The sequence below is a fragment of the Saprolegnia diclina genome (genome assembly GCF_000281045.1).
Source record: "Saprolegnia diclina VS20 unplaced genomic scaffold supercont1.36, whole genome shotgun sequence".
Lineage (NCBI taxonomy): Eukaryota > Oomycota > Saprolegniomycetes > Saprolegniales > Saprolegniaceae > Saprolegnia > Saprolegnia diclina.
Window position 1 is genome coordinate 216,597 of NW_008246103.1, and position 13,695 is coordinate 230,291.

The 13,695-nt window shown below is 58.5% G+C and overlaps 6 protein-coding genes across 6 annotated transcripts; 5 read left to right on the forward strand and 1 right to left on the reverse strand.

The window, feature by feature from the left end:
• Nucleotides 1-333: 333 nt before the first annotated feature.
• Nucleotides 334-1,374, forward strand: SDRG_10571 (hypothetical protein; the record flags this gene model as incomplete). Its single annotated transcript, XM_008616567.1, has 1 exon — nucleotides 334-1,374. One exon carries the CDS (start codon nucleotides 334-336, stop codon nucleotides 1,372-1,374), a length of 1,041 nt encoding a protein of 346 aa, XP_008614789.1.
• A 398-nt stretch (nucleotides 1,375-1,772) lies between these two features.
• SDRG_10572 (hypothetical protein) lies at nucleotides 1,773-4,169 on the forward strand (the record flags this gene model as incomplete). Its single annotated transcript, XM_008616568.1, has 14 exons — nucleotides 1,773-1,839; nucleotides 1,889-1,912; nucleotides 1,956-2,053; nucleotides 2,097-2,163; nucleotides 2,210-2,306; nucleotides 2,353-2,416; nucleotides 2,466-2,559; nucleotides 2,605-2,829; nucleotides 2,877-2,931; nucleotides 3,063-3,137; nucleotides 3,234-3,246; nucleotides 3,295-3,341; nucleotides 3,388-3,680; nucleotides 3,727-4,169. 13 exons carry the CDS (start codon nucleotides 1,773-1,775, stop codon nucleotides 3,584-3,586), a joined length of 1,125 nt encoding a protein of 374 aa, XP_008614790.1. The 3' UTR covers nucleotides 3,587-3,680; nucleotides 3,727-4,169.
• On the reverse strand, nucleotides 4,126-7,751 carry SDRG_10573 (CAMKK/CAMKK-META protein kinase). Its single transcript, XM_008616569.1, has 3 exons — nucleotides 6,753-7,751; nucleotides 5,996-6,700; nucleotides 4,126-5,945 (listed from the first exon to the last, which is right to left on the reverse strand). Exons 1-3 carry the CDS (start codon nucleotides 7,654-7,656, stop codon nucleotides 4,159-4,161), a joined length of 3,396 nt encoding a protein of 1,131 aa, XP_008614791.1. The 5' UTR covers nucleotides 7,657-7,751; the 3' UTR covers nucleotides 4,126-4,158.
• Nucleotides 7,752-8,132: 381 nt separating this feature from the next.
• On the forward strand, nucleotides 8,133-10,184 carry SDRG_10574 (STE/STE11 protein kinase). The gene is made up of 12 exons (XM_008616570.1): nucleotides 8,133-8,213; nucleotides 8,271-8,370; nucleotides 8,421-8,668; nucleotides 8,724-8,853; nucleotides 8,904-8,941; nucleotides 8,987-9,143; nucleotides 9,211-9,384; nucleotides 9,438-9,497; nucleotides 9,549-9,650; nucleotides 9,695-9,766; nucleotides 9,815-9,846; nucleotides 9,898-10,184. Exons 1-12 carry the CDS (start codon nucleotides 8,155-8,157, stop codon nucleotides 10,163-10,165), a joined length of 1,440 nt encoding a protein of 479 aa, XP_008614792.1. The 5' UTR covers nucleotides 8,133-8,154; the 3' UTR covers nucleotides 10,166-10,184.
• A 97-nt stretch (nucleotides 10,185-10,281) lies between these two features.
• Nucleotides 10,282-12,025, forward strand: SDRG_10575 (hypothetical protein). The gene is made up of 2 exons (XM_008616571.1): nucleotides 10,282-11,665; nucleotides 11,714-12,025. The coding sequence occupies exons 1-2, from the start codon at nucleotides 10,356-10,358 to the stop codon at nucleotides 11,799-11,801; spliced, it is 1,398 nt and encodes a 465-aa protein (XP_008614793.1). The 5' UTR covers nucleotides 10,282-10,355; the 3' UTR covers nucleotides 11,802-12,025.
• A 301-nt stretch (nucleotides 12,026-12,326) lies between these two features.
• On the forward strand, nucleotides 12,327-13,529 carry SDRG_10576 (hypothetical protein). The gene is made up of 2 exons (XM_008616572.1): nucleotides 12,327-12,901; nucleotides 12,960-13,529. The coding sequence occupies exons 1-2, from the start codon at nucleotides 12,355-12,357 to the stop codon at nucleotides 13,316-13,318; spliced, it is 906 nt and encodes a 301-aa protein (XP_008614794.1). The 5' UTR covers nucleotides 12,327-12,354; the 3' UTR covers nucleotides 13,319-13,529.
• Nucleotides 13,530-13,695: the final 166 nt, after the last annotated feature.

Consider the following 13,695-nt stretch of genomic DNA (forward strand, 5'->3'; position numbering starts at 1 on the left):
GCGCAGTCGTGGACGCTGCTGCCTGCCGTCAAGTTGCAGGGAGGGGACCGCGTCATTGACAAAAGTGGCGTGTGATTAGCCTGCCGTCCGTGGCGCGTGGTGGGCAACGCGACGTCGCCCGTCCTCATTTTTAATGTGTCTATATATACGATTTGTATGTGTATTTAAATATCGGCTTTAAAATGCAGGACGAAGACCACATGGATCGTTCGTTCTTGCACCAATCAGAACTGCTTTCCGGGGGCGACGTGACAAGCGACTGCCTATCCCACGGTCGCCAGCGCAGCCCTTCGTACCATCATCCTACTAGCGACGACGACGACGACGACCAACATGGCCGACTCGAGCAACCAGCCTGCGTCGCCGGCCAAGGCCCGCGTCGAGGCCGTGAGCCCGGTCGAGGCCAAACTCAGCGTGTGCACGATCGACACCAAGCCCGAAGACGACGAGTTCGACTCGGATTTGGGGACGCCGACGTCGCCCAAGGACGCCTTTGGCGAGGACGAGCGCGAGCCCGGCGGCATGTTTGCCAACCACGTCTTCTACGGTCCGTCGGGCCACAAGGACTCGGAGCATGTGCTCCATGACACGCGCCGCGTCGAACTCAACCACCCCAAGCTCAAGCTGCCGTACTTTAAGAGCGAGCCGCAGGACGCGGGGCGCATGTCCGTCATCTACGGCGGACCGCAGTCGGTCACAGAGCTGCCGCCTGCGCGGCGGTCGGTCATGACGATGGCGCGCTCCAACTTGCCCAAGATCTCGAAGAGTTTGCCGGGCCTTCCGAGCTTTCTGAGCCGCACGAAGAAGGCGCCTACCGACACGGACCACGCGATGGCGTTCTGCGACGGCTGCGGCGAGCACCCGATCAAGGGCACCGTGTGGTCGTGCTCGGTGTGCGTCAACTACAACCTTTGCGGGCTCTGCTACTCGCAAGGCATCCATGGGCTAGAGAACACGCCGGCGATGACCATGTACCAAGAACTCACGATCCACGACAAGCTCAAGAAGCGCTGCAAGGCGATGACGTCTGAGTTCCTCGGGGTGCTCTTCCGCGACATTTGCAAGATGCAACCGGGCAAGTTTGAGCACCTCGGCAACTGGCTCGCGGGCATCATCGACAAGAAGACGGACGCGTCCAAGATCATTGCGCGCGGCGTCGAAATCCCTGGCTTGAGCGTCGAGATCCGCCAAAACTTTATGGGACTGCTCATGCCGCTCGTGTCGAACCGGACCGACATCCAAGTGTACGTCGAGTGGGTCCCGGACGAGGCGGGCCCGAACCTCGAGAAGCTTCGGATCTGGATGTCGGACCAGAAGACGCGCACCAAGACGCCGTTCTCGCAAGCGGTGGCCCAGTCGGTCGGTGCCCAGTAGAATCATCATCTCTCTTCTCCAACTACGAGCTCATGGACGCCATGAAGGGTGCTGCCCTACATGCGCGCCAGCAGCCTATCTATAAGAACCTTGTATTGCCCTAACGGCGTTGCATGCACATTGCACTTGGTCAAAGTGCAAAGTGGCGGCCGATCCCTGGCGTCACTCAGGGCCATGTGATGGGTGTTGCACATCGCCCCAAAGCGACACATCACCACGGCGTTCGTCGCTGGGGCGCCGAGCTGGGGCGCCGCCGAGGTAGCTGCACCTCAGCTCTGCACCTCCTCTCTCTATCACCAATCAACCAGCTCAGTCGGCCCGCTTCCTACCTGCCTTTCTCTGGTCATCCACTGGATCTCAAATGCTGGAAAGTCCAGCGGTGACGACAAGTCGGTTTCATGCGGGTTGGGTCGACGGGCCGAGGTCGGTCGCCAGCGCCGCCGCCGCTGCGCCGGCCAACAAGCAGTATCGTGTCGATATGCTGCCATCTAGAGACGCTCACTTACGAGTGTAGAGACCCGCACGGAGCTGGCGCCAGGTCGCCACGTCGTCTCGACCGCCATTGACATTGCGCCGTGTAGGGACCAAGGCCCTTGCCAGCGCGGCGCAGGTCCAGGCGATGCTCAGCGAAGTCGTTCGCATCGGCCTCCATCGCGCCGAGGACATTGCGACGTTGGGCGTAGGCGCTATTTGATGCACGACTCGCAACGAGGAGTGATTAGGATCGCGCCGCAGTCGCCACGCGCACGACCATACTGCAATGCAAATACCGCGAGGAGTGGCGCTGCAGTACACATGCACAAAGTACGAACGAGGCAATATGCTGCTGCTGTAGACCGCGAAGATAGCTTGCTCGACCAACTGCGTACTTCGCCGCAGCTACTGGCTGGCGCGCGCGAAGAAGACGAGTGCAGCCTCGTCGCGTACTTTCGGTAGAAACCTCGCACGACGCGTTGCCATGTTCAACCAGCAGCGTAGGCGCATCTTGCACGGCATGGTCCAGACAATAGCGGGCCAAGCCGCTGCTACGGACGACAACAAGGTAGCTGAGAGTGCGCAAGCGAGTAGGGATCATGTTTATGGTATTATAGACACCGTCCAAGGCGCAGCAACTCCAGCGAGCCATCCAGCTCGACCGTATCATTGGGCGCATCGAAGCCCACGAGCCGAGTGAAATTTGTCGCGGTACGGCAACCTTTCGTGCGTTCACAGTCGATCGTCGACGCACAGAGATGGTGGCACTCTCTCGCAAGCAGCTTGCCGACCTTCTCGTCGAAATGCCAGAGAAAAGAGAGGAGAACGCTGCTTCAGAGGCCCAAGCGGCCCTGCCACTGAGTTCGATGGTCACCAACGTCGTGCGTACCCAAGCAACGTACCTGCCATCGAGCCAGCCAAGTAGCTCGTTTGAGCGGCTTGTTCACGCCCAACGCTACGCCAAGGACGTTCGTACCAACGGTGCGTGCTCGAACGCAGTACCAGCTCACGCTTACGAGCGTGTGCAGAGACGCTTGCCAAAGCCCACCGCCGGATCGTGGCCATTCGACGAATTCAGCGCTGGTATCGCCGCTCCTGCGCACAGTATCGCGCCTGCCTTTGCGACTTGAAGAGACAAGCCGCGGCCGCTGCACTCCTACGCGTACGGCTCCATACGTCGTTCGCACATGTACACACTCAGGACCGCTGTCTAGCGCCGACTACGTTCGCTTTGGCGACGACACGTGGCGTGGCTACGTCACTGGGACCGACTGCGGCGACGGCACACGGTATGGCGAGCCGCGCGAGGGGGATCTACCACATACGCCGGGTTAGGCGCGGCGCCTGTTGCGCTGGTTGTGGTATCGCCGATGTTTGCTGCGTAGCCGGCTGCGCACGGTAGCCGCAACGCCCTGGCCGAAGCTGTTTCATGTTGCCTCTGCGTAGGACCTACTGCAGCTGACAACGCCGAGCGCCCACGCTGCTGCATGCGTGTAGGATGACTGGGGTCCGACTTGTGGAGCGATGGAGGCGCTGTAGGATCCAATGTCATCTGCGCCGCGTACTGGCACGGCGGCGCGTTTGGTACCTCAAGTGCATGGCCGCGCACCGTGCGACGCGGCACGAGCGTCGATTGTGGGCGGTGCGGCAGCAGCGTCACCAGGTGTGTTCGTGCTGTCTTCGCACCTGTCGAGGTGTACCCTCTTTGGCGCCAGGCCACGGCGCCGCTCGTCAATGAGATGCTCGAGTGGCACTGCATGGTCTCAGTCGAAGTGGCCGTGACGACGCAGTCTATGACAAACGAAAGCGCCGACTTTGAGCGACAATGGAACGTTCGTGCTGGTTCGTGTCCATATCGTTAGTCAGCAATTGTGCTAGCACTATGCGACGACGCTGACAAAAGCGTGCTTGAAAGCCAAGCTCAGCGACGAGTGGGTACCACAAATGGACGTGCGCAATGGTGCGTGCTACTACTTCAACCTCAAGACCGCTACGACTCAATCGAGCCATCCGAATATCCTTTTTCATTCGATACGATTGGATAGTACGATCCGATTATTGGCTCCTAGTTTGCCTTGACAAATATTGTACATTTGCAATTGGCCGACCGCCTTCTTGCCAAGCAGCGCCGGCGAGCCCACGACTTGTACAAGGCGCGCATGACCACGTTAGCATCGCACCTCGAGAGCCTCCGGGCTCTGCAAGCAGCCCACACCGCCGACCTCGACACCCGCTTTCGCCAAATGCAAGTGCCACATTGTCGCCCCGTGTAAAGATGTCGAGAACAAAATCATAAATACGAGGTTGGGTTTAGACCACTGCGCGTGGTGAGGCGTTGGTGAGGTCGACGAGGATGACACTCACGTTGTCGCTCGAGAGACACCGCACCGCTTCTTGCGTGAGCTCTTCGGCCGCCACCTGCAGCTGGCCATGCAGCGCCAAGCGGCTCACGACAAACGCGACAGCAGCGTCGCAGTCCATGGCTTCCCAAAGCCCGTCGCAGGCGAGGAGCAAGAAGGCATCCGAGGGCTCAATCTCAACGATCAACACGTCCGGGGTCGCGCTTAGTACAGTGTTGACGGTCTCTTGCGAGTAGACGCGGGCGGCGCGCTCGGACGCTTTGCGCGTCCGACCTTTGAACTCGAGGTCGCCAAATGTGCGCGTGATCGCAAGCACACCGTTGATGCGGTTGTTGATAATGGCGTGGGCACCAATGATGCCAACGACGAGGTCGACTTCGTCCTTGGTCGTGCACCGGTGGTCTTTGGTAAGGACGTTGGCGGCGCCGTCGCGGCACAGCACGGCGCGGCAGTCGCCCACATGGCCAAGCACGAGGCGGCGGCGCGACGCCGGCACAACCTCTAGAAATGCAAACGTCGCCGTCGAGCCGCTCGGGCAGTCGCTCGCGTACAAATAATCGCAGAGGTCGCTGTCTAGCGCAATACAGGCGTCTTGGATAGTATCCACAATGGCACGAGGAGTGGCGTTCAGCGTTAGAGTTCGCAGCATGCAACGGTGTAAATGTTCTTGGAGGTAGCTGGCGGCCGTCACGCCGCCGTGGCCGTCGTAGATTGCCACAAACGCCATGGTCTCGCGGCCACAGTCGTACGATGCGAGGTTTGGGATGACCATGCACCGGTCTTCCTGGGTCGTGCGCCGGCCCTGGACGCTCGCCAACGCCAAGCGGATATGCAGCAGTGCATTGCACGGCTCGCGCAGCATCAAGTTGGCCGATGACGCCGTGAGCGCGTCCATGTTGTCCAAATTGGGTGGCAAAACGGCTTGTGCGGTGGGCGCCAGTGTCGTCAAGAGCAGCTCGTCAAGATGATGCATCGAGGGGGCGATCGCATGCTCGTCGTCGTCGTCGCCATCGTCGTCGTCGTCGCTCGAGTTGACGCCGTCGTTTGAGGGCTGAAGGAGGTCGTCAAACGAGCCTTCGTTGCGCGCAATGAGCCGCGGATGGCTCTTCTTTTGAGCAAACATTTCACTGCGATAGTGCATCTCTTCGCTCGAGAGGTGCTGATTGCGCTTCTGGAGCAGCGACCGCCGCTTACTCGACCCGCTATTGCGGTGCAGCGCCTGCAAGTGGTGGCTCCGGGTGTCGCCTGGCGTCTTGGCCTCGAGCACCAGTGTCGGTGGCGTTGTTGGTGGCGCACTGCCCCCCAAAGCCTTGGACTCGGTGGCACTGGACGACGTCTTGGTTGGCGCTGGGCGGTCGGCGATGAGCGACGGGAGCCCCGCGTTGGACGTTGTAGCATGGAGCGGAGACGACGTGGCGTGAATGGCGCTGTCGATTTCGTCGGCCGACACTGTGATCCGGACGTTCAAGAGGGGTCGCCGGCGCAGCGACCGGTCTTTTGTGATCCACGGATGGCTCAATGCGTCCGCCAGCGCCAGGCGACGACTCGGGTCCTTGGTCATAATTTTGTACAAAAAGTCGGCGAGCGCCGGGTCCACGCCCGGCGGGAGTAGAACGGGATCGTTCTGAATCTTCTCAAAGACTTGGAGAGCCGTTTTTGCCACGAACGGCGGGTTGCCAAACTTGAGCATGTACAAGGTCGCGCCGACCGCCCACACATCGGCCAGTTGGCCCGAGTCTACGCAAATGATCAATCTGTCAAGTGGGCACTTGATAGTTGGCACGTACACTGCACGCCCGAGCACATTTCGGGCGACATGAACGCCGGCGTACCCTTGGACTCGAGGAGCTGCTGCTTGCTGCCATACAAATTTTGGGAAATGCCAAAGTCAGCAATCTTGACAATGCCCTTTTCGCCGATGAGGAGGTTCTGGGGCTTGAGGTCGCCATGGACGATGTTTTGGTCGTGGAGGTACGACAGGCCGTGGAGCACTTGGAGGGCGACGCCGTGCAGCTCGGGATCGAGCATCGGCGCACAAATCGTGTCGGTGGTCGAGATCGGCTTTGTCTTTTTTTGAAAACTCAACAAGTCGCCGAGCTGCATGTACTCGAGGACGAGAAAAAGTCTGTTGACGTGCGGGTCGTCCATGACCTCAAAGAGCCGCAGTACGTTGGGGTGATTCAGTTTCTTCATGATGGCAATCTCGCGCTTGATGTCGTTGAGCGCGTCCGGCTGCCGATTGAGTTTGCCGTGCTTGTGCATGATATCGCGGTCAATAAACTTCATGGCAAAGAGCTGCCCGGATGCCTTCTCTTTGCAGAGCTTGACCTCGGCGTAGCTTCCGACACCGAGGCTCTCCAAGATGATGTAGTTGTTGATCATCGTGCGCGAATTGAGCCAATCGCCCGAGATCGGCGTCGGGTGCGGCAAATTGTGGGTGGGCAGCTGCGCTTTCTTCTTCTTGACGACCGTCGTGTCTCGGATACCAGCGCCTACATGAGTGGTTTCTCTTATATAGCTCTCTCAACGATACATGTACACTACCTGCCACGAGAGGCAGAGGCTCGTTCGAAGACGCCCCAGATTTCATCTCGACACTTTCCGTGCGCGCTTTGGACTGCGCCGGGACGTCCGGCGTCTCTTGGACACTGGTATGCTCCTTGTCCTTGGTCGGAATGTCGGGGCGTGGCCCGCTTTGGAGCCAATCGTCGACACCCTCATCGTCATCGCCGTTGTCCGAGTCGTCACTGCCGACGATGGTAGCCGCGCCAAGAAACGAGTGGCTCGAAGCAAGCCAGTCGTGCGCCTCCGCTGGCTCGACATCGGCAAAGCTACTGCCGTTATCGCTCTCGGACCCGCTCGTGTCGACGACTTGAATCATATCGTCGTCGAAATTAGAGTCGGCGGGCGCCAGCGTTGGCGTCGGGGTCGCGGCGGCAGCGGGGGGGCGGCCTGCCGGCGGCACACGCCCGCCACGTCCTCGGAAGCTTCCGCGACCACGAAACGACGCCCGTCGGACGTCGCAATTGGCACTGGGCTGGATGGTCTTGGGCGTCGGCGGCCGGGAGAGCGCGTACTCGAGCGGAGGCTGGTTCGCGAGCGTCGCGTTGGGTAACTTGAGTTGTGGCAAAGGACTTTTGCTACTTGGCACGATTTGCGTTGGCAGCTCAGTGCGAACAAACGCATTGGGCTGCAATCGGTCGGAGATCGGATCTTTGAGTGATGCTGCAGGCTGCACAACGTGGCCGTCCATATCAAAGTCATGAACGTCGGTCGTGACCTTCTTGACGAGATCGGTGGTGGCGCGAGCGTTCGTGGTCGAAAGCTGTAGCTGGGACATCACACGGCTATCGACAGCACGCTCTTCTTCGAGGCTGCGGGGGGCGGGGTCAGGATCGGTGGTCACAGCAATCGAGGCAGGGCGCGGCTGGCTGGTGACACACCCCATGTACAGGGCAAGGGAAGAACGGGGCGACGACGATCGGCTAGACGGCGCCCGTTGCCGCCATGCGCCGAGCAATCACGAACCGTTTCGAGTAAAACTAGAGTTTTACGCGAATCCCACAGGAGAAAACGTGACTAGTTTCATTGCGACAGCGTGCAACCGCTTCGCTTGCGCGACACCCATTTTGTGATTAGCACCATAGCGTCGCCATCTCCGACGTCGCACCAACACGTCTCTGCTTCCGGAACGATAGCCGCACCGTGCCTTGAACTGGAGATCTTCCTCGCACCAAAAACATACATGATTTCGCAAGCACCTTAAAGGCTCAGCTCGACCGCAGTCGCTGGAATCTCAAAACCGTTTAACAAAGATATGTCGTCTGGACTAGTAGTCAGCAGCCACGAGGTCGCTCGAAAGCGACAGAAAGGCGAGGCTAATTCCACGCCACGGAGCGTCTAATGATAGCACGTAAATGCAGTTGCCGATTCAGTGGCGGGCCCCATGACCGAGACCGCACCAAAGAAGAAGAAGTGGCTCAAGAAGGAAAAAATCGGGCAAGGGTACTCCGTCCAGCCCTATCGTAAGGGCTACTGACAATGTACCATGATCATGTCTAGCGCGCATGGTATCGTGTACAAGTGCACGGAGCTGCCGCCGTCCACGCGCGTCGTGGCGCTCAAAGAGCTGAGCACAAAGGATCTTTCGTTCGATGAAATCGTAGATTCTACGATCGGTCGGAACATGATCAAACAGAGGTTGTGGTGTAGGACGCACTCATGCGCGAAGCCACCATCATGCACGGGCTAACGCACAAGCACATCGTGCACTACGAAGGCGTTAAGCAAAAAAAGCGCCGCCATCTGCTCGAGATAGCGATGGAGTACATGCCGGGGGGCTCACTCAGCGCGTACATTCGCGCGGTGGGCGGTGCTCTCACGCTTGAGCGAACGCAGCGCTACACGTGGCAGCTTCTGCGCGCACTGCAGTTTCTTCACGACCACCGCATTGCGCACCGGTACGCATCGATCGCGTCTTCCACGAGTGCTCATGCTTCGGGTCGTCTTGGTTAGGGACATCAAGAGCGCCAATGTGCTACTGAATTTTGACCAATCGCAGCTCAAGTTAGCCGACTTTGGCGCTCTCAAGGAAATCGGTAGCGTCTCGGTCGTCGGCGGACTCAAGGGAACGCCCCATTGGATGGTGGTCCTTGTGCGCTGAATGATTTGGTTGAGAGAATGTGGCTGGCGTAGGCGCCAGAAGTTATCAAGGAGCAACAGACCAGCGAAGGGTACACTTTGTCGATTTCTCAGTAAAGTCTCATGGCACAATGTAGGTGGATCAAAGCCGACATTTGGAGTCTGGGCTGTACCGTGCTCGAGATGCTCACGGGTCAGACGCCGTGGCACGAATTCAGCAACCCGCTCACCGCCATGTACAAGATCGTGTCGAGCGACTCGATTCCAAAGGTCCCGACCGACTTGCCAGCCGAGGTACACATGGAATGGCGTTATTTTAGCCTCCGCGTCGAATGCCTTTTCTAACGAGGTCATCTCGTAGGCAGTTGCGTTTCTCCACGCATGCTTTCAGCGCGACCCCAGCAAGCGACCCGACGCCAAACAGTTGCTGCTCTCGCCTTTCTTGAAGAGTGTGCGGCGGGAACGTAAGAAGTACAGAGCGGACGCCACGTCGCGCCCCCTCAGTGACTCCCCGCCCAAAACAGTGACGACCACGGTGCGCCCCGCGCTGTATTGCACTCAGTCAAGCCAACACACTTTCATTTGTAGAAATCGAAGCCCAAGCTGGCCGTCGTGGAGAAGCCGGCGACACCGCCGCTCAAGCTCCCCGTAGGCGAAGCGAACCTGTGGCAAAATTGGATGACTATGATGTGCATTTAGACGCCTGAAGGCGACGACGACGTTCCCATGCCCAAATCCAAAGTGCTCTCGATTCTGCAATCGCCCGACGTGCCATCGCCGTCCATGCGTCACCGGGCTAAGGTTGCGTGCACGTAGCCTTCCTCTCCTATTCATCATCCTTTTAGAAACTCGTCAAGCTCGAACCCCTCACACCGAGTGCGCGCGAGACCAACCAAGACGAGCGGCGCGACGCCGAGGTAGCCTCGTCCCGTTCTTACGGTGTGATCAATTTTGTCTTTGTCTAGCTTCTCATCAGCGCCACCAAACACGCCTCTCCGTACACGCAACTTTTCTTGCCCTAACCCCTAATGCACCTATATTGGTATAGGCAGCCGCGACGCGGTCCAGCGCCCAATGATCTCACCAACTCACCTCTGGCATCGCCACGGTCGCCAGCGCACTTGCTCTCGACGCGGTCGGTGGGTGACATTCATTTGCCGCCAGGGCTCCAGCGCCCCGAGCTACGCCGCATTGCGACCGCGCCACAGGCCATGCGACGCTCCGAGGTATCGCCGAGCCGCGTCAAGTTGCCACCACTCTCGGCGCGCGGGCCCTTACCCCCATCTACCTATGATCTGTCGAGTAACAATGCATAAAACTTTGTTTCCTGTTCACTATGCGCAAAAAATCGAGCAAAATCAACTCGAGTCGAAACTATTCGAAAAAATCTACGATTCAACCAATACTTGGATTCAGCCATTTCAAAAGTGGCGTTGGCCGCCACAAGCGACACGATTGGCCAATCCAAAGATACGAGTTTGCAGATTCGTGGCGAAAGGCCAACAAATGCAGCGCAAAGGGTCCGTGCGGCAGCCGCCGCGCACGATCCGAGGCAGCGTCGACGAGAAGGCGCCGTCGCTCGAGACGATCGATAAGAAGCCGCGTAAGCTCCGTGACGAGACCATCGTCATCCACGTGTGCGACGAGTTTCGCAAAGTCAATCGGGACTTTACGTGTAACAAGGCGCTGCTGCTGAACAACATGCGGTACTTTTGCGCCTATTTAAGCGATTCGGGCTCGAGCGAGGACATTGACATTTCCGTGCACTGCGATGTCGGCATCTTTGAGTGGCTCTACAACTACGTTCACGCGGCCAACGGCGTGGGCACGTCACCGCTCACAAAGCTCGGTGTCGAAAACGTCACGCCAATTCTCATTTCGTCCGACTTTTTGCAGATGGACTACCTCGTCAACGAGTGCACGACGTTCATTGGCACGCACCTCGAGTCCGTCGTGGACATGCCGGGGGACCTCCTCTGCGTCTCGGAAGGCATTTTGGACGCGATCGCGCTCAAGTGCTCGCTCGAACAGCTCGACATGATTGAGCCGCGCAAGGAAAAGCTCTGCTACAAGCTCTATAGCAAGCGCATCGCCCATTTGCTCGGGCATCTCAAGCAGCTTGAGACAGGCCTCGACCAATGCGCGGCGTGCGGCGTCGTTTACTATAGCGGCCACGTTCGAGTCTTGCACTGCCATGACGCGATCCCGAGTATCGGGTGCTTTGGGCAAGTGCTTTCTCGCCACGAACCGCGGGACGACTGGAGGGTCGATCCTTGGCTCAAGGCACTCGCTGCGTCGCCCAAGACGATGTACTGGAAGCTTTGGGGAGCGCTCCAGTGCTTGTACTGCGTCGAGTGCCACGTTTTTTTCACGGGCTCAGAAATCAAAGAGTGTTTGCACCACCCCGTGCCAGCGCATACGTCGGCGCTCGAGGCCTCGACGCACCACGCGTGCTGCGGCGCCCCCAAGTTTGCGGCCGACGCCCGCGCGACCCGCGGTTGCACGTCGAAAGACCACGTGCTCGGTCGCCCGTACGAGGTGCGGGAGTACTTTGCCCCCGAGAGCAACTTGAACCGCCTGCATGAGCTCGCGACGACCCATGTCGACCTTCTTGCGCGCGACAAGCCCAGTGCGCCGCCCGTACCGACGGCCCCGCCGGCTGGTGTCGCAGTGCACGACATGCTGCGCCCCAGCGTCGTAGCGCGCAAGAGCATGCTGGCCAACGTCGAGGTGCCGAGCGATCTCATCAAGAGCCTCAAGTCCAATAGCGCGGACCTCTCGACGCCGCAGACGCGCAAGCAGTGGAAGATCGACCTGTACGTAGCGGGACGCTTGCGACGCTTATTGAATATGGCGGTGTCTAGACTGCAAGAGAAGGACCGCATCCGAGTCCAGCTTCTCTCGTCCACACTGACCAAGATGCGCACCGAATACCGTGCTGCGTTTCGGTGAGCCCCGAGCTTTTCGTTTACCAAGCCTTTATATCCATGCACCCAAGCTGCGTCCTACCGCTGTCAGCTCTCTCGCTGTCTTCCACTAATAGCTGCGACTAAGACTCTGGCACGGATGCGTGCACATCAACTAACAGCTACACCAGCTCGGACTGCGAGCTCGGGCTGCGAGCTCAGACTGCTGATCATGTAGAATCATCTTGGGCGGCGCAGCTGCATCAACAATGTCTCGTGGCGGGGTAATCAGGTGCAATTTTGCAAGGTCCACAAAAAGCGCGACAACCGCAGCGGCATGAACGCTAGCAGCATACTCTATAGCGCCTGGGCTAGTGTGAACCGGTGTCGACTCGTTCCTAGCCTTCGGCGATCCAACGGCGTCGGAGTCAACCCATCCATGTTCTCGACACCCGCATCATGGCGGCGATGCCATTGGTCGATCTCGACCAATCCAAATGGTTTCCTTTATATATCAATACATGAATCTATTCGTTTTTGCAATATATCAATTCATAGAGGTGTTTGCCGTTTGGCACCCAGATCCAGATCTCAACGCCATGCCCACCCAGAAGACACACTCGATCCACACCACCGACACGTTCACGAACGACCGGTACGTGGAGCTCTTTTACCAGTCGGTCGTGCCGCAGGTCGAGAGACTGCGTGGCGTCATCGTGTTCCTCCACGGGCTAGGCGACCACTCGTCGGGGTATCTTGACTTCTTTGAGCTGCTCGCCGAGGCCGGCTACGCCGTCTTCGCCTTTGACTACATTGGCCACGGCAAAAGCGAAGGCGAGAGAGTCTACCTCGAGCGCTACCAGCACTTGCTGGACGATATTGACCAGTTTATTGCGCTCACCAAGTCCGAAGTCGACAAGCTCAATGTCCGCGTCGACAAGTACATTCTCATGGGCATATCCCTCGGCGGCCTCTTCTCATCGTTGACGGTTGTCCGCGAGCTACATGCGTTTGATGCTGTCGTCCTCATCGCGCCAGCCATCAACGTGCCGATGACGTGGGTTCTCCGGATTCAAAAGGTGTTTGCGTATCTCCTCTCGACCTACTTTCCGACCTGGCGCATCGTGCCCGGCGTCGAGCGTGAGAGTACGACGACGCTGCTTTTGTACGACAAGGAAAGGCTTATAGACAAATATCATTGTAGAACTGTCGCGCGAGCCCGCGGCGCTTCTCGAGTTTGACCAAGACGAGCTCTCGTACCACGGCATGACGCCCGCGCGCACGGCCGAGCAGTGCCTCCGCGCGATGGAGGAGCTCGCCGAGCTCAAGACCAACTTTCGGACGCCGTTGCTCATCGTCATGGGCACAGACGAGCGCATCGTGTGCCCCGAGAGCATCCGCGCCTTTGTCCGCGATGTCCCGAGCGACGACAAGGACCTCGTCGTCTTTGAAGGCGTGGGGCATATGCTCATGCGCGAGTCCAAGCGTGACGAGGTCGAGCAGACCATTATCCAGTGGCTGAACGCCCGCACGTTCCAGTCAAAGCAAGCTGAGGCCGTGTAACAAGCAACTCCAATAGCACCATCCAGTTACACGAGCCTGCGTTGGACCATCATACGCGAGAAGGAGCATTCTGACCACACAAATGCCACGAGAACTAACATTTTGGCCAGTAATCATGTCCCTCAGGAGAGATTTGAAGTATCAACTTGATATTTCAAAATGGCCGAGAATATTCTATGACGACGAGGTAATCAAATGCCCCGCAGCTCCCTCCCATGACCCCACTGGTGCTTCAACGAATTGCGCCGACCAACAACTCGCGTATTCAGTCATGCTCGTTGGAGCTGCAATGTTATTGGACGTTACGGAAAATATCAAGTACAAATGGTAATTATCGAGTCAAAAAGAGCGCACGCTCTTCTTTTATATTTTCCCTG

Bases quoted from the DNA above. Each gene is read 5' to 3' on its own strand.
- SDRG_10575 (XM_008616571.1), top strand. From the start codon at position 10,356: ATGCAGCGCAAAGGGTCCGTGCGGCAGCCGCCGCGCACGATCCGAGGC. The intron at 11,666-11,713 runs GTACGTAGCGGG...GGCGGTGTCTAG, and splicing joins AAGCAGTGGAAGATCGACCT to ACTGCAAGAGAAGGACCGCA.
- SDRG_10573 (XM_008616569.1), bottom strand. From the start codon at position 7,656: ATGGGGTGTGTCACCAGCCAGCCGCGCCCTGCCTCGATTGCTGTGACC. The intron at 6,701-6,752 runs GTAGTGTACATG...CCACTCATGTAG, and splicing joins GCCTCTGCCTCTCGTGGCAG to GCGCTGGTATCCGAGACACG. The intron at 5,946-5,995 runs GTACGTGCCAAC...TCATTTGCGTAG, and splicing joins AATGTGCTCGGGCGTGCAGT to ACTCGGGCCAACTGGCCGAT.
- SDRG_10574 (XM_008616570.1), top strand. From the start codon at position 8,155: ATGACCGAGACCGCACCAAAGAAGAAGAAGTGGCTCAAGAAGGAAAAA. The intron at 8,214-8,270 runs GTACTCCGTCCA...GATCATGTCTAG, and splicing joins AAGGAAAAAATCGGGCAAGG to CGCGCATGGTATCGTGTACA. The intron at 9,498-9,548 runs GTAGGCGAAGCG...ATGTGCATTTAG, and splicing joins CACCGCCGCTCAAGCTCCCC to ACGCCTGAAGGCGACGACGA.
- SDRG_10576 (XM_008616572.1), top strand. From the start codon at position 12,355: ATGCCCACCCAGAAGACACACTCGATCCACACCACCGACACGTTCACG. The intron at 12,902-12,959 runs GTACGACGACGC...ATATCATTGTAG, and splicing joins GCCCGGCGTCGAGCGTGAGA to AACTGTCGCGCGAGCCCGCG.